The sequence below is a fragment of the Artemia sp. Qi Xiang Cuo genome, chromosome 15 (genome assembly GCF_049724085.1).
Source record: "Artemia sp. Qi Xiang Cuo chromosome 15, ASM4972408v1, whole genome shotgun sequence".
Taxonomy (NCBI): Eukaryota; Metazoa; Arthropoda; class Branchiopoda; order Anostraca; family Artemiidae; genus Artemia; species Artemia sp. Qi Xiang Cuo.
The window spans coordinates 14,335,435-14,354,236 of record NC_142808.1 but is presented as its reverse complement, the minus strand read 5'-3'; the positions used below and the strand labels follow the sequence as shown (position 1 = coordinate 14,354,236).

At 35.6% G+C, this 18,802-nt stretch overlaps 1 protein-coding gene across 1 annotated transcript in view; it reads left to right on the top strand.

Annotated features, from left to right (window-relative positions):
* LOC148943361 (beta-1,3-galactosyltransferase 1-like) overlaps positions 1-18,802 on the top strand; it is a 42,335-nt gene that overhangs the window by 12,781 nt on the left and 10,752 nt on the right. Inside the window, exons 2-3 of the mRNA XM_089101381.1 lie at positions 11,201-11,444; positions 16,935-16,997. Of these exons, the coding sequence (XP_088957507.1) occupies positions 11,234-11,444; positions 16,935-16,997 (274 nt within the window). The 5' untranslated portion in view covers positions 11,201-11,233. The remainder of the gene's footprint in view (positions 1-11,200; positions 11,445-16,934; positions 16,998-18,802) is intronic.

The following is an 18,802-nucleotide window of genomic DNA, read 5'->3' as shown; positions in this document are numbered from 1 at the left end:
ACCTAGCTCAGAAAAGTCAAAAATAGCAAACTAGTCATCCCAAACTATAGGTATCAGAAAACAAGCACCAATGAAAGGCTAAGAAATCCAGCTCAGAAAAGTCAAAAGTAGCAAATTAACCATCCCAAATCATAGTTTTCAGTCAACACACAACTAATAATGGCTAATAAATCAAGCTCAGAAAAGTCAAAAAAATATCAATAAACACAACCCAAATCATAGGTTTCAGAGAACACACAACTACTAAAGACTAAGAAATCAGGTTATGAAAAGTCGGAAATATCAAATTACATATCCCAAATCATAGGTTTCAGACAACACTCACCTATGAACGGCTAAGAAACCTAGCTCAGAATAGTCAAAAATAGCAAACTAGTCATCCAAAACGATAGGTTTCAGTCAACACACACCTACGAATGGCTAAGAAATCCAGCTCAGAAAAGTCAAAAGTAGCAATCCACCCACCCCAAATCATAGGTTTCATACAACACACACCTATGAAAGACTAAGAAATCCAGCTCAGAAAAGTCAAAAATAGCAAACTACATATCCCAAATCATCGGTTTCAGTCAACACACACCAACGAAAGACTAAGAAACCTAGCTCAGAAAAGTCAAAAATAGCAAACTATTCATCCCAAACTATTGGTTTCAGTCAATATTCACCTACGAAATACTAGAAAACCTTAGCTCAGAAAAGCCTGAAATAGCAAACTATATATCCCAAATCATAATTTTCTGACAACGCATACCCATGAAAGGCTAAGAAATCCAGCTCAGAAAAGTCGAAAATAGCAAACTACACACCCCAAATCATAGGTTTCAGACACCACACACCTATGAAAGACTAAGAAATCCAACTCAGAAAAGTCAAAAATAGCAAACTACATATCCCAAATCATAAGTTTCACTCAACACACACCAACGATAGGCTAAGAAACCTAGCTCATAAAAGCCTGAAATAGCAAACTACTCATCCCAAACTATTGGTTTCAGACAACATTCACCTAGGAAATACTAGGAAACCTTAGCTCAGAAAAGCCTGAAGTAGCAAACTACACATCCCAAATCATAGGTTTCAGACAACACACATCAACGACAGACGGGTGCTCGGGGAGAGCCTTTGAGGGTCTGTGGGTCCCTTGAGGGTCGGTGGTCCTTTGGGAGCTCGGGGGGACCTTTGGGGACCGGGGGATGGGCTTTGGGGGTCCGGGGATGGCATTTGGGGGTCTGGGTGGGCCTTGGGGGGTCTGGGGGGCACTTGAGGACCGATTGGTCCTTTGGGAGCCTGGTGGACCTTTGGGGGCCGGTGGAGGGCCTTTGGGGGTCCGGGGGCCAGTTGGGAGCCTGGGGACATTTGGGGACCGGTGGAGGGCCTTTGGGACCCTGTTGGTCTTTTGGGAACTCGATGGGCCTTTGGGGGGCCCGGGGATGGCCGTTGAGGGTCTGGGGTGGGCCTTTGGGGGCGCCGGTGGCCCTTTGGGAGCTTGGGGGACCTTTGAGTGTCCGGGGGGCAGTTGGGGGCCTGGGGGACATTTGGGGACCGGTGGAGGGCCTTTGGGAGCTTGGGGGGCCTTTGAGGACCGGGGGCTTCCTTCGGGGTTGGGGTAGGAGGATTGGAACCCTTTGGGGTTGGGTTAGAGGACCTCACAACACTGTTCAAATGAAACTTGTGTATTATAACGACCACAGAGTTTCACCTTTAAATTCTCTTCTAAAATCTCTTCAAAAATCTTCTTTTAAAATGTCTCTATCTGTTTCGCCGAAATAGTTCCATAACCTGTCTAAAACGGTTTCGCCCAAATAATCCCTAAACGCAAATTCAGCGTGTTCCTTTGTTATTGGCATCTCTGTGCTAACGCATTTCAAATTAATAGGAAACCTTCTCGCAAGCTAAAACAATTCATCGCTAAGATGTTTCTTGCCTAATTGTTTCCATGGCCTTTGGTTATTAATATCCTTTGGAGTTCGACCAGTAGAACTGTTCCCGAGGCAAAGACATTAATGACTTGGATCTATTCCTGGAGCAGTACCTGTCAGACATTACTAAACTTTGCCCGGAAACAATTTGATTAATGACTGACAGCAAAGTGAGAAAAATACTGTTTTTCCATTCTCACTGACAAAAACCATGAAACATACATAAATTGCTGTTGACATCCATGAAAGTGACAAAGTTCCTGTTTTTTCATTCTCACTGACAAAAACCATAAAACCATCCATAAATGTGACAAAATTCCTGTTTTTCAAATTCTCACTGACAGAAACCATAAAAAACATCAAATAAATCGACCTACACACATAATCATCCATGAATTATGTAAAAAAAGTTATAGGTGGCAGCAGGGGTGTCGCGTGGGGTCTTTAGGGTCACTTCTACTGATATTTCCTTGGGGAAGGGACATTTCTCTGAAGGGGGCGCCAGATTTCCCAGCATTGTTTAAACAAACGATCAGAAATTAAATAAAAAAAAAATTTCAACTGAAAGTAAGGAGCAACATCAAAACTTAAAACGAACATAAATTATTACGTAGATGATGGGTTCGCCCCCTATTCAATACCTCGCTCTTTAAGCCAAAGATTTTTTAGTACTTTAATAAGAGCTATTTATTCTAATTAATGGTCTTTGTGATAAAGGGGTCATTTTTAAAGAATTGGAACAAAATTCGAACTTTAGCGTAAAGAACGAGGTATTAACTAGGGGGCGAACTCCCTAATATACGTAATAAAAATATATGACTACAGGAGTTCGTGACGTAAGTTAATTCATAAGTTACGTATATTTATTACTAATAAAAACGTTCGTAAATAAAATTAAACAACTTTCGAGAAAGCCATTTAACCAAATACAAGTAAAATTAATATGCAAATTATGTTTTAATAATTCATGTACGGTGAGCCAAAATCAAAGCCTGTATTAATTCGCAAACGTTCAAAAATTGAATTAAAATATCAAGTTTTTTTTAACTGAAAGTAAGGAGCGACATTAAAACTTAAAACGAACAGAAATTATTCCATATATGAAAGGGCCTGTCCCCTTCTCAACGCCTCGCTGTTTACGCTAAAGTTTGTCTGTGTCTGACAACTTTATTTTTTTAAACAGTAAGAAACTTTAGCGTAAAGAGCGAGGCGTTGAGGAGAGGACAGCCCCTTTCGTATACGGAATAATTTCTGTTCGTCTTAAGTTTTAATGTCGCTCCTTACTTTCAGTAAAAAAAACCTGTTTTTTTTTACATATATATATATATATATATATATATATATATATATATATATATATATATATATATATATATATATATTTCATGTAAGATAGTTATCATACGCCTAGACAGCATTTTGTAAACACAATTTGGGTACATGTATGATATACCTTCTACTATTCAAGTTTTTAGTCCCTTGACACACTGTAAACTGGTTTATTTTGCTAATTTCTTTCAACTTAGTGTGAGGATTAAATAAAAAAAAAAACAAGTTTTTTAAACTGAAAGTAAGGAGCGATATTAAAACTTAAAACGAACAGAAATTATTCCGTATATGAAAGGGGCTGTCCCCTCTTCAACGCCTCGCTCTTTACGCTAAATTTTTTTACTGTTTTAAAAAATAAAGTTGTGAGACAGAGTCAAACTTTAGCATAAATATCGAGGCGTTGAGGAGGGGACAGCCCCTTTCATATACGGAATAATTTCTGTTCGTTTTAAGTTTTAATGTCGCTCCTTACTTTCAGTTTAAAAAACTTGTTTTGTTTTTTTCTGATCGTTTTTTAGTTAATGCAGCTTTTATTTGCATAAAAATTTTACTTTTCTTTTGCTAAATGGATTTTTTTACAAATTAACTTACGTAACTAACTTCTATATTCGTATTTTTTCTTCTGGCAAAAAATATAAAGTTGCAGAATTTTGCAGATATGAGCTTGAAACCTATGTAATAGGGTTTTCTGATACGCTGAATCTGACGGTGTGGTTTTCATTAAAATTCTTTCACTTGTAGGGGATGTTTCCCCCTCTTTAAAAAATCGGGTAAATTTTCTCAGGCTCGTAGCCTTTGATGAGTAATACTAAACTTAATAAAATTTATATATTTAGAATCATTATTATAAACACATTCTTTTGATACATTTATTTACATCAAAATTCCGTTTTTAAAAGTTTCTATTTATATTTAGTCGTATCTATTTTTTTTTTATTGTTTTTTTTTATTACGTATATGTTATTACGTATATGAGGGGGTTATACCCTTAGCCAATAAGACGCTTTTTGCGTTAAAAGTTAAAACAATTTCTTATTAACAAACCTCTGAATCAATAAGGCAGTTTAATTAGAATAGATAGCTCTTTTGAAAGAACTAAAAAAACTGTAGCGTAAAGAGCGAGGTATTAACTTGGGGTAGAACCCCCTCACATACGTTATAATTGCTGTTCGTTTTAAGTTCTAATATTCCTTCTTACATTTCAGTTGAAAAAACTTTTTTTTTTATTTAATTTCTGCTCGTTTTTTAAATAATGCTTGGAAATCCGGCGCCCCCTTCATAGACATGTCCCTTACCCCAAAGAAACATCCTCTACGGCAATATTCTCCAGAGTAACCCCCTCCTCTAGCCCCCCCCCCTTCAGAAAAAATCCTTCCTGAAAATGGTTGTATACTGCCCAAGAACTAATAAATAATGCTGGCAAGTCCGGCGCCCCCTTCATGGCAAATTCACTTCCCCCATGAAAACTTCCGTCATGAACCGATCCTCCAACATAACCCCCTCCCCCCCCATCCCTCCCACTACCATAAAAAAAACTTCTGAAAACTTCTGTATACTTCCGAATAACCAATACTATATGCTAACATTGGGTAAAGTTCATAACTTTTAGCCCTCCCTCTGGGTACTTCGGGGGATTAAGTCATCCTAAAAGACATATTTATCATATTTTCGACCATGCTGAACAAAATGGCTATCTCAAAATTTTGATCGGGTGACTTTGGGAAAAAAATAAGCGTGGGAGGGGGCCTAGTTGACCTCCATTTTTTTTGGTCACTTAAAAAGGGCACTAGAAATCTACATTTCCGTTTCAATGAGCCTTCATACGATATTCTAGGACCACCGGGTCGATGTGATCACCCCCTGGGAAAAAAAACAACAAAAAAACAAATAAACATGCATCCGTGACCTTTCTTCTGGTAAAAAAAAGAAGATTCCACATTTTTGTAGATATGAGCTTGAAACCTCTACAGTAGGGTTCTCTGATACGCTGAATATGATGGTGTGATTTTCATTAAGGTTCTATAACTTTTAGGGTGTCTTTCCCCCTTTTTTTGAAAATCAGCCAAATTTTCTCAGGCGTGTTACTTTTTATGGGTAGCACTAAACGCGATGAAAGTTATATATTTGATATCAGCATTGAAATCTGATTCTTTTGATATATCTATTGTTATCAAAAACCCGTTTTCTAGAGTTTCGGTTACCATTGAGCCGGGTCGCTCCTTACTTACAGTTCGTTACCACGAACTGTTTGAAAGGGAGAAGTGACAGAATAGATGGGAAATATATAATTTGGGCTATATATTTTCACATTAGGGGTGGGGGGGGGGGGTGAGGGTAAAGTATTTGGACAGGGTGAAGTCAGAAAACAATTCTCACTGGATAATATCAGAATAATTATAGTTAACACATTTTGAATGTAGACCTGCTGTGCTTTACCCCCAAACCGTCCCCCTCCCAAATTTGCAAATATATAGCCCAAATTTGTTTCTAAAGTATTATATTTTATCATACTTAGATATATTTTATTAGGATTAACCTAACTTCGCTTCTTGAGCAGTAGGGGGTACATCATACAAGTACCACAATTTACTCTGAATCTGGGATATACAGGCTATAGAATAAAATTCTATGAATAAATAAAAGTAAATAGTTTACCTTAGACTTAAGTCCATGGAACACTATTTTAGCTAGGGCCAAGGCTACACCATTGTGGAATTCCACAAATAACGACCAACAGAGGGTGTAAGTTAACTTTAGGTCTCGTTCAGACACATATTCTTGTAGTCAAATTATTTGGAGCTAAGATGGAGTTAACTTTTAGCTTAAAAATTCAACAATTATGAAACTATATAGAAATAGTAAATTTAGAAAAAATTGCTTTTAGGCTGTGAAAAACTTCTATTATTTCTTAACAATCAACAATTTCAGCTTCTGTAATATACTCCATCTCAAATGAATGTTTGTGGGGAAAACTATGAACTATAAACTCAGTTGTTTCTCTTTTTTCACTGATAGTGGAGGGATCAGCACAGATCCAAAATACACTACTCTCCCCAACACAGAACTAAATTGTTTTCCCATCGGATTCCTTGTATCAAATACACGAGAACAAAGTGTATCCCATGTATTGTTTGTTTTTCTTCCTCGGCCACCAGGAGAGGTGGCTATAGAAAATTCCTTTAACTCGAAATTGAAAGTTTTTATGCTCCCTTTAACGGTCAAAAGTGATTGAAAGATAATAAGACCCAACTTCTGTGTCCTTTTTGTCCTCCTGGCATTCTTGAACACCTCGCCATCTTGCTATTGGATGATAATTTTGAGATGAATCTTTTTTTCTGGGGACTTTAAAGGTCTATTAAGAATGCCCCAACAATTGACTTTGACTCTTGAAGCCCCAGGGGCAGTAGCCATAAGTTTTGTAATCTATCTATCCGTAGTGATTCTCCCAAGGATATATTTCTGAAAAGACCTGTGTATTGGTGTCTCCTTATAAGTTTTTTTTATTGTCAATGTTTTGCAGCAATAGCCCAAATAAATCTAATAATTTAGGATTTTTCATATACAGCCGCTCCTAGGGTTGGTGGCGCCTGGGGAAAAATTAATTACGGTGCCTCCTCCCGACTCAAAAATAAGTATAAAAAGCCAAATCCCAGTGAAACATGTGATATTTAATATTTTCTGCTTAATTTTTCGCCTTTTCACTTCTCACCACTATAGCGAGTGAGTTAAGCTTTTTATTGTCAAAACTAAAATTTTTCTCCAAACATATTGGAGTCATCATCCAACATATTGCGTGCACCCAAATCATCCAAACATATTGCATGCACCCAAATCATCCAAACATATTGTGTGCACCCAAGTTCTCAAAATATGTAATCTGCGAAATGAGGAATAGCTTAGGTAAGCGAGTGGAAACTTTCAGGTAGTCCTTGGGGAGGAAATAAAGACTAAAAATATTGTTAAGAAGGGGGGGGTATAAATTTATTTGTCTATGATCTCACTAAAAGTTTTTGAGCTATGACTCTTCATCAAACTTTAGTCTGTGTGAAGTAGCAAATTAATAAGTTGTAAGACGCTATGCATCCCAGGGAATCAAAATGAAGTGTCTGCAATATCTGGGACGAGCCTGGAAGATTGGCATGAAACTTTCAGGGAGTCTTAGTTCCAGGAATTTGAAATTTTGCTTTGCGTGAGGTCTTGGGATAAAGAAAACTTATAGTAGCCTATTTGATTTGTTTTAAGGTTTCTGTGCTGTGTGCCTCTTTACGACTTGGAGTTTCTTTAGAATGCAGTAGCAAAGTAAATCAAAAGAAGATAGCCACAGGCCTACCCTGGTTATCAAAATAGCATATCAACACTTGTCAGAAATTGTCTGAGGTCGATATTGAAAGTACAATGGACAGAGCGAGCAACCAATGAAGAAATTTACCGTATTTCTAACCTTGCTCCCGTCCTTGTATTCATTCGAAGACGCTGCTGGATATACTAGGGACATATGGTACAGATGGGTGACGAAAGGTTACCACATGATGTGTGGGGATGGATACTTCCTGGATCCTGCAAGTTACGGAAGCCTTGAACAATGCTCGGCAAATTCCTTGAAAAGGAGATAATTCTGGCAAGGCCTTTGCTGGAGGAGCTGTGGCTGCAGACACAGGACAGGTCAAGCTGGCGATCTGATGTTGCTGCCTTATGCCTGGCGATCTGATATGCTGCCTTTGCCTGGTGGACTTAGATCCTCCAGGCAAAGGAGGATCTAAGTAAGAAATATGTGCAATATTTCTGAAATAGCTGGGGAGTTAGGTTAAAAAGTTCAGAAAGCACTGAGAGAATTAAATTGTGTGTTGTGGAGGGTGGTGGGAGAGGGCGCACAAATTTTTCTTATCTTATATCTGCCTAAAATTATTAGTATTATAAGCCAATCTGGAACTTTTGTGCTCCCACATTATCAGAAAAGTAAATCTACAATATCTCAGGAAAAGGTTGGGGGTCCGTTTAAGACTCTCAGGGAGTGCTTTGTAGAAAGAGGGGACAGACGATTTCAAAATTTAACTTGAATAGAGGCTAAAACACGGGGCTCTGATCCGTCCAAATTCTTCTGCATTTCAAACTTATTTGGGACTTAAGATCCACTCATGGACAATTAGGAAGTTTTGCCAAAAGTGTACCCATGGTATGTATGGTATGTATATTACTGTATATACATGGTATGTATGATCTTTGTAGTATATTACTGTATTTTAGAATATAATAAGTAAATGTAATAATGTTAAAACAGCATGGCCATGTTTTGCAGATGACTCTCTTTTGACTATTGCTGCTAGGACCAAAGTGTAATTGCTAGATATTTCCTTCAAGAATATTCAGTGTATTGAAAAGCGGATGTGGTTCAATAAATTTGAATTGAACTTTAAAAAGGTTTGTTTTATGATATGTGGATGAAGTAAGAATTATTATCCATAAATAAGTGAGGTAAATGTTGGTAGTCGGAGAATTTAACTTAGTTTTAATACTCATTATTAGTAGGTATGTTCAGAATCATTCGTAGATTTTCTGTCGGAAAATCTGTTGTTTTCGGAGAATCTTTCTTTTTTCGTTGGAAATTGTTCGTTTTTGATCAATTGTTAGTGTATTTTTAGTATTTGGGATGATAAATGTTTTTTAATTATGTGTGTTACTCCATACTCCTCTTAGTGCATTTTTGTATGTAAGGAGGTTTCAAATATATTATCATTATTATCTGAGAGTAATTGCTGATCAGATACTGAGTCTTAAAGATCATATACAAGTACTAAATTAGCTGAGAATGTTGGTATTAACAGAAATCTTAGACATATTTTTTCTTGGAAAATTTAGTAACGCTGTATATGAACATTGTAGCAGAATGCAGAGGGTACATCTGCATTTGTTATATTGTTCATTGTCTTAGTCAACAACTTTTGCTAGTCACATTATTCCTTTTTTATGATATGTGAAAGAAATACAAGCTCCTTTTTTATCGGGGGGGGGGGTAAGAGCTTTGACTGGGGAAACAATGTTATTATTAATTTATTTAAAATCCTCTTTTCAAAATTGTGAAGCTATAAGTTCTCGTTTGATTCGTAGACCATTGGTTCTAATTTTAGAACAATCTGTAATATCAGACACGTTGGACTTCTAATGGGGATGATTTGCCAACTGATTTTAGGTTATGTTTTATAAATAGAACAGGTTAACTATATAATGTTATGTTATGCTATGTCAGGTAGTGTTGTTTTATGTAATGTTCTACTGCAATTATGTAAATTGTTGATAGTACAATGCTTAAAAACTTAATTTGTTTTGTTCTCAGCCATCTAATGGTTCGTTTGCACATTGCGGAAATCCGTCCGTTTCTGTTCGAACTATGGCTAAAATAACGCTGCGTTTTTAAGGCAAGGATTTCAAATTATTGCAACAGCATGACCTATGTTCTTACCCTCTTCTGAAAGCTGTTGAGCAATAGAGAGTCAAATGACACCGTTCTTTCTTAGTTTTCTTATACCCTGGGTGCGCAGGATCATAGAAGCTGGGTGTAGCCTTGAACCAAAGTTATAAGATCATGTAGTTTTTGATAATCCATACTCATGATTTTATTCATTTAAAAATTTTGCCAAGATTCTAAGGTACCGTAATACGTCCTGATTTGACCAAAACATTGCGGAAAGCTAGAGATTTTTTCTAGCACGAAAACGGACGGAATTCCCGCACGGATTGCTAAATCCGCATGAATCTCCGCAATGTGTAAACGAACCATAAGTATTTTCGACGGAATACCTTAAATAGTTTTTTTTTTAAGAACTATTTAAATTATATGACTAAATTCAATAACATTTCATTTGCAATTGGAAGAAGAAAATTGTGCCACCTTTATTAGAAATTCAAATTATATTTAGGCAATAATAAAGAAGAAAATTTACAACTCAAGCCTTTGAATGAATCGTGTTAATGAACTGTCTCAGACAGATCTAGTGAATGACCCAGAAACTATTTATGACCTGAAAGTAATTATTTTGTTCTGTATAAATACGTTTGTTTTAATTGTAATGATTTAGTTTTTCTGCTGATGACGACCACTGGTGTGTGTGGTTGAAATATCCCGATTTTTCATATTTTATTTCGCTGTCTAATAAATGGACTTGTCCCCAATTCGAAATTTTATTTTTTAGCATTCTAAGTCGTTTTTTTTTTATTTAGATTTTTTTTTTTAATTTGTCTTTCTGTGGCCACATAAGTTAAGCTCCTTATGTCTTTTTTCCGCCTGGTCTTCTTTTTTTCTTAATTTCAATCGAACTGTTTTTGTTAATGTTGTTAATATGTTTACTTTCATCAAGGTTCTTACTAGCCAAAATTTTCGGGGGAGGGAGCAAGAGATTTTACCGAGTGGCTGGTCATTTTTACGGACTTTTTGTAAAAAAAAATTAGCATAATATCCGTTTTGAGTACGATAAGTAAAATCACTCCAAGAGTCGGTAAAACCACTGCATTTAACAACCGAGATTCAGATTTCGGTACATATCATGTCACTATTTAATGCTGTTTATTTAACGAAATGGAAAATTGTGGCACCATCTGTAAAAATCACGGTAGGAGTCGGCAAAACTGCTGTGTTTACCGACCTAGTTTGAAATTTCTGTAGATGACACGTCAGTATTTTCGAGGTCTTTATTGAACCAAACAAAGAATTTTAGAAGCGTCGGAAAAATCATGGCGTGAAGCGCCACAATTTTACCGACTCTTTTTTACCGAGTGACCAAAAACATTAGGTGGGGTTGTGTCCCCTCCATATGTGACAGCCCTGACTCCCATACAGGCTACAGCCTCTTGAAATTTTCACTGAAGAAAAAATACTTCTCATATATAAACATGTATGTTTTCTGAATCAGAAGCATGCTCTCGAAATAAATAGTCAGTTTCAGATCTTTCAGTTTCAGGTCTTGTTAGTTAAACAGCACAAATTAATTGACATGTTCAAGACAGTTGAATCCAAAAACTTTGTTAATTTTGAATCAGAAGCCCTTTTAGAAAATGGAGATTCAGAGACAGATAGTAGGGGAAGAGAAGTTCCAAGACAAAGAAATGTGTTCAAACGGATGTGCAGAATTTGTATTGGTGCCATAGTTGTTTTGGCTATTATTGGATACATCCCATTGCTTCACTATGTAGCACTAAAGCAAGGTATGAAAAAATATTATATACTTTTTATATGATATTAAATTTTATTTCTCTAATATTTTATTAATTGTGCTTTATATTTTATTTTAAATCGTATTTATATATATAAAAAACATTTAAAATTAAAAAAAAATTAGTATATTTTATTATAAATTAACATTTTATTTTAATAAAAATATAACAATTTTTTTCTATTTTGTTTTATATATTTATTTTTAAAACATTGTTTTGTCTCGCCTAACTCTGAACCTCAAAGATTATTTAAACTAACGAAATCACCAGCTCTATAGGATTTTTGTCGAGAAACAGACCTACCTTATAAATGATGTTTATTTTTTGAATTGTTAATAATTATTTGAGAACTATCTAAAAGACAATGTCCAGTAGATATCAAAAAGTGCAGAGGAATAGCTAGTATTAGAACAGCAAAAAAATTTGAATGTTTAAGTATTCTTTATTGTCTCTTGTCACTAGATGGCACCATATGCCAACAGAGTAAATAGAAATAGTTGGTATATAGAAATAGTTGGCATATAAATAGTTGGCATATTAAATGCCAACAGAGTAAATAGAAGTTGTCATCCTATTATTTTTTATTATAAAAACATTTACCACATTGATTACCCTTTACCATCTGATTACCAAATATTGTCTCTGATATAGCCATTCAAAGATTGGAGAAGGCACATTTAATTTTCAGTGTTCCACAAGATTTTGGCTAATTTATTATTAATTTTTAAAGATTCCACACAAGAAGTTTTTAAAAATAAACGTAAAAAGCTAAATTAAACCAAAGATTTGCTAAAAAAAAAAAGTCAAATAATTTGCCAAGTGTTAGACTACCACTAATCACAATCAATAAATAATTGAAACCCAAAACGAAAAGAAATTACAATAAATAACCGAGTCAAGCTCAAAGCAAGCGGAAACTAAGATGAGTAAGGTCGAAGTCCCCCATGACTTCTAAAGACCAGAAAATAATTTATACTTTACTGGAAACAAATACATTTTAAGTGTTTTCTCCTTTTATAAATCCAAAATTATTAAGACTCTCAGGAAACACTATCATTTTGTATACTTTTTTATATCAAACTGTCAATCCACATTCACTTTTTTTCAGTAATCTTGGTTATGATGGCGTTTTTTTATATTATTAGAAATAGAAACGTTCAGGTCAAAATAAGGATTGCTTTCAGTAAGGTGCAAATTATGCACCATAAATAAAAAATAAGTTTTTTCAAATGAAAGCAGGCTAAGGAGAATTTTTCAGATGGAATTGTCTGAGGAAATTCCCAGGGGGATTTTACACGGAAGGAGTGTTCAATGGAGGGGGGGGGGGAGTTCCCGGCATTATGTGGAAAAGATCAGAAATTAGATTTTTAATAAAGGTTTTTTTTTCAACCGAAAGTAAGGAGCAACATTAAAACGGAAATTATTCCGTATATGAGGGGGGCTGCCTCCTCCTGACCCCTGAAACACAACAGAATAAGTTTAGTTAAAATATGAAGCTTTTTTAAAGTGCTAAAAAAATTTAGCGTGAAGGGGAAGGGATTGAGGAGGGGGCAGTGCCCCTTATATATGGAATAATATATGTGCGTTTTGAATTTTAATGTTGGTCTTTACTTTCAGTTGAAAAAAATACTTCATCTTGGATTAAGGATTGTCAAATTCCGTCTTTTAAGTAACTCAGTATATCGTGAAGAAGCAAAATATTTGGAATTTAGAGGATTACAAAGTGTTCTTTTCCGTAAACTTTTTCTTCCTTCATAAAAGGACCTCTCGATGTCATGTATTAACAAAGATTTAAAGTGATTGAATATATGAGAGTATTGAAAGAGCCACAACAATGTTAATTTTTTTTTTTTTTTCATTGCTAAAAACTGGGGGGGGGGTTATCTTCAATCACTATATTTTGAACTAAGATGCAAAAATTTAGCTTAAATCAGCGATTCTAAGTTCAGAGTACTTCCAGGAAGCCCTTAGTTGTAAGTATATTATTGAACTCTTGCAACCAATTGCAAGAGTTTGTATATATTTTTTATTGCTCACTGTTCAACTTTGACGAAAAAAGATGAAAAATAAGAGGTCTAACCAATGCTAAAGAGTAAATTTTGTAAGCGGATATTTTTTTTAATGTTAGAAACAGATCTTACTCTCTTGAGTTAAATTGGGCCGATTTGGCGAAATTACGAAAATGCAAAGTTAACGAATTTTGTATTTTATCATATCCGTTCGAGAAAAATTCACTTGGATTTTGGAAAGAGCAGAAGAATAAAATTAAAATCTCTTGTGAAATTCAACGTAATCATCAACTTTTTTTTTAATTTGCAGTACGATTTTAGATTTTGATTCGACTTTAACTATATTTAATAACTAGACATACCACTATGAGACTTCCTTCGTAGGACTTGTAAATTGAATTACTGAAATTTCTGAAATTACTCCCACTGGATCTTGGAACTGGTATTGAAATCGCATCGAAATTTTGGACTCTCTGAGATTCCGCTAAGATCCGTTTTTTCTCGGATTCCGTGTAGTTTTGGAATTTTGGTCCAAAATTTACCGAATATAAAACAGTTTGGGTTGTGTCCCCCCTCCGTTGCGACGCCCTTGCCTGTTACAACGGAGATGGAAAGCAGAAGCCAATTGCATTTACATGCATTGCGGCTTCCATTGTTCAAATCTTGTCCTAGTTAAGACCTCCAAACAGGGTCTAATTTAAATGCTATGAGGTATCTGCAAGAAGTTATCGTCTGTTCTTCTTCTTCTCCCCCCAAACGAACTGGGTTCTAACTTCTTCTGTGCTCTGTTGCACACGAATAGCAAAAGCTGCTTTACTATTGTGACACACACTATGGTTGAAAAGTATGGTACTGTGATTACTGGGTTTAGTACAACGAGGTGTCACAAAATAGTCACAAAATGTCACAAATTAGTACAACTGGGTGTCACTAAAATACAAGACCGGAGGGAAGTGAACGCTATTAAAAAGCAAGAGACTCAAAAGTCTTAAAAAAAGTCTATTGATCCTACAGATTCTTGAGTGTTGTTGCTGGTGTCGCGTTTTCCTCAAATTTACGTTTGTCACTATTAGTACGTGTCCTATGAATTATAAAGGACTGTAAAAGGCTCGTCTGTTTTTTTGGCATTTGGACGATGTGTCACTTGGAGTGTTTTGAATAGATTTGAAACTCCTTCCTAGTAATAATAATATCGCCGGCGTGAGCCGGCGGCACGCCGCCGGAGAAAAATTGACAGGACGCTAAAATTTTTCGATGCCGTGCCGCCGTTTCCCCTAAAAATCAGCTATTCACCGCTGGAAAGAAAACAAGCACGGCGTTGGGGTCTATAAGTTTTAAATTAAATATGGGAGAATAACCTGATCAAGAAAATTCGGTATAAATTTACAACATGGCCATGCGAAGACATGTTAAGAAAACAGTTCTTACTTCTTAATGTGCAAAATAGTCCTAGTTAATATATTTTCCAGGGGGAGCACCTTTATTCTCACTAATTTCACTGTTTTACGAATTTTTTTTTTAACAAAATTGTGAAACTAAACTTATTTGACTGCATTTATCCGTTTTCAGATATTTATATATGAAAGTTAAGCACCATCACTGCCATCTACCAAAAGATACAAATAGGCTAATATTAATAAATTTAGGTTTGGTTAGGTTAGCTAGATGGCTCTTGAGTGTTTGTTTTATAAACAATTTTCAAGACTTGGAAAAAAGACAAAATAGTGAAAAATGTGATTGAAAAACTGGAAAAACAAGGAAAATAGTCAGGATAAAGATGCCCCTCCTGGAAAATATGTTAACTAGGATAATTTCATATATTATGAAGTAAGAAATGTTTTATTAACATGTCTCCTTGTGACCAGGAGTGGTTGTAAATTTAACGGAAAATTCTTTTCACTTTTGGATAAATTTGATTTTGTGCAATGCTGCATAACAAATTAGTAGAAAAGAGAAACTATAGCGTATACTCTTTTATAAGGAGTGAGGGAAAATATCCCCCCCCCCCAATGAAAAAGCTTTCTTTAACGTTTCAACTCGATCCTCGTGTCAAATGACAAAACAATCTATGCTTACCAAGTTCTGTATAGAATTAATTGTCTTTCAATGGAACCTGCTGACTGTATACAATCTCTTAAACTATATGCATTGCTCTTTGCCAGTAGACAGATCACGGATGCGTGTTTTTTTTTTTTTTTTTTTTTTTTGTTATTTGCCTTCCCCGGGGTGATCGTATTGAAATAAGGGTTCTAGAAGATCGGGAGAGGATGCATTCGAACGGAAAATAAAATATTCTTGTTCCCTTTTTAAGGGACAAAAAAGATTGGAAGGCAGCTGGCCCCCCTCCCACGCCCGTTTTTTTGCCAAAGTTATCTGATAAAAATTATGAGATAGCCATTTTGTGAAGTATAGTTGAAAGATCAAATAACTATGTCTTTACGTGAAAAATGACCATCCACATTCCGTGGGGAATGTGGCCTGCAAGTTGTAAAATTTTCCCATTGTTTACTTATAGTATTTGTTATTGGGAAGTATACAGACATTTTTTTTGGGAGGGGGGAGGATACTGTGCTTGGGGTGGATTTCCAGTGGGAGAGTCTTTCTTGGGGAGGGAAATTTCGGGGGGAGGGTGAATTTTCCTGGGAAATTTTTACACTGGGGGGATTTGACAGAATTCCTATACGAAATTCTTTTTAATTGTCTTGCATTCTTTTTTGCCAACTCAATTTTGCATGTGAAGATGTTCCGGGGGAAATCTGGGGGTCATTTTCCGCGTGTTTTGATTTCAGGAAAAAAAAATCCACTGAATGGTGCATTTCCGGAGTGATCGAGAAACCGATTAGAGATTAAAGTCTTTCAAATGAAAGTATGCTAAGGATAATTTTTCAGGGTGAATCATTCGCAAAAAATTTTAAGGGGAGGGGGAATTTTCAGCAAGGATGGAACTGTCTGGAGAGAACTTGACCGAGTAGGGGTATACTTTAAGTTGGATGAAAATTTTACGGAGGAGTTTCCCGTGAGGGTGGGTATATTTCATGAAGGGTGAGCCAGATTTACCTGCATCATTTGAAAAACGAACAGAAATTAAACAAAAAAAAAGTTTTTTTAACTGAATGTAAGGAGCAACATTAAAACTCAAAACTAACAGAAATTATTCCGTATATGGAGCGTTGTCCCCTCCTCAATACCTTGCTCTTTAAGCTAAAGTTTGACTTTTTCTCCCAATTTTTCAAGAACGGCAAACTGAAACACGGGCCGATTAATTAGAATAGGAAGCTCTTTTAAAAGTGCTAACAGCTTTAGCGTAAAGAACAAGGTATTGAGAAGGGGGTAAGGTATTGATGAAGGGTTTCATATACGGAATAATTTCTGTTTGCTTTGAGTTTTAATGCTGCTCCTTACTTTCAATTTAAAAAAAAGTTGTTTTTTATTTTTATTTAATACAGAGTAAGATGTATTTGTTTTCTTTTAGAGCCGTTAATAAAAACAGGCAATGCTGGATTGACTCTTTCTAGCTCACCTCATCAAAGTTCTAGTAAGATTTCAAATTCCCTCACTGTTTGGAGCTGTCTAGAACTGTTGTTGGTTTGTTATGGTGGTCTGTTTTCCTTTTGTTTAGGGAGCTGGTGTGTATAAAATAGTTACAATGTATATAATTGTTTTAATATATATAATATATAAAATAGTCGTAAAAGATCAGTAAACTGATCCTAATTTTTGCGTATCGTAATGATCGTATTATCGTATGATCTTAATTTGCAAATTATATATCTGAAGAAATCTTAGTTTGTACCAGTGGCATCAATTCACGGAAATAAGTGCAATTTTATTTCAATTTCTTTATGAAAATGCAAAAAGTATTTTTCAATGGAAATACTAGAAAAAAGTATTTTTTCAAAATCTGGGGGGGGGGGGCAAAAGTACATAATTTATACAGAGGTGCTCTAGTTGAGCCGAATTAGAACGGTTTGCGTGTAACACCTTTGTGTAACTGAGCCCCCGTGCAACTGGACCATGGTGCAACTGAAACCATTTAATTGAACCGCCTTGCGACTGAACCCCGTGCAACTCATCCCTTTTTAACTGAACCCTCGTGTAATTTAACAACTCGTGCAGCGTGTATCATGTTTTTCAGTATTCTACACATATGAGGCAATATCATGGGATAAAACACTAGTTAGAATCTTTACATGTTCAGTCTTGTTGGAATTGTTTGTTTGTTAAAGTCGTTGTATAAATGCCTGTCAAGATCAGACATAAAAAAAACTCTGTTTTTGTTTGTTTATTATTTTTTTGTCACAGAAAAAACAGGAAATTGGACTTCACAGATCATTAAAGCTAGATTTATCTTTTTTCAGATGATTCAGATCTCTACTGAAGGTTGAGTAATAAACATCTGTGTTGAAAATCTTTGAACTTTGTGAATTTAGATAATGAATCTTTATCAAGTATTTTTGGGAACATTACACCTAAAAAGGGCACGGGAGGGGGACTGGCTGCATTCCGATCTTGTTTCAACATTCCTCTCAACATGCCCTGGAAGTTTAAACTTAACATCCTCAGCTCTTCTCGACGACGTAAAACTGGATGCACATAGTATCTTTTGATTTAGTTGAAAATGTCCCTAAACATTTCCTGAAAGATATGACGACTGATACCATCAGCCGTTCTTTAGGTATTGCTGGTATTCCTTTTCACAACCAATAAAGGAGAAAGTGTTTTTTGATTGTGTTTCGCATTCTTTTAGATATTTCTGCAAAGTTTGACCTTAAAACTCCAAGATTCTTTGGATATCCTGAATCAAATATGCCTTTTTTTTCTTGATAAAAAAACCTCATACGTTAACAATAAGCAACTTGCATAACTTACAGCCTTTGTCCCTGGTGCTGGGGGTTGTGAATTCTGGAGGCATATTTATTTAACCTTAGGACTGTTTTAAATAAAATGGCTATCTCAAAACTTTGATCGGATGCATTTGGGGTAAAAATGGCGGTTGGGAGGGGTGACTGTTTGCCTTCCAATCGCTTTTGACTTTTGACTCTTGAAAAAGGCACTAAAACTTTCCATTTGTAATCGAATGAGTCCCCTCCGAAGTTTATGCGACCCGCCCTTTCGTATGAAATACGTCTGAAAAAAAATTATAGTAAACAATAAATCATTAAAGCATTATGGCTCTACCGGATAAAATTCTGTTCCATGTACTTACTACGTTTTTTTTTTTTTTTTTTTTGATTCTGGTTTTGTTGTTTTTTTTTTTGGTGTTTGTGGGTAGTTAAGACTTCGACAGGGAGCCAGGAATAAGTTTAGTTTTGCATCTTTGGTAAATTTTAACTACCGGAG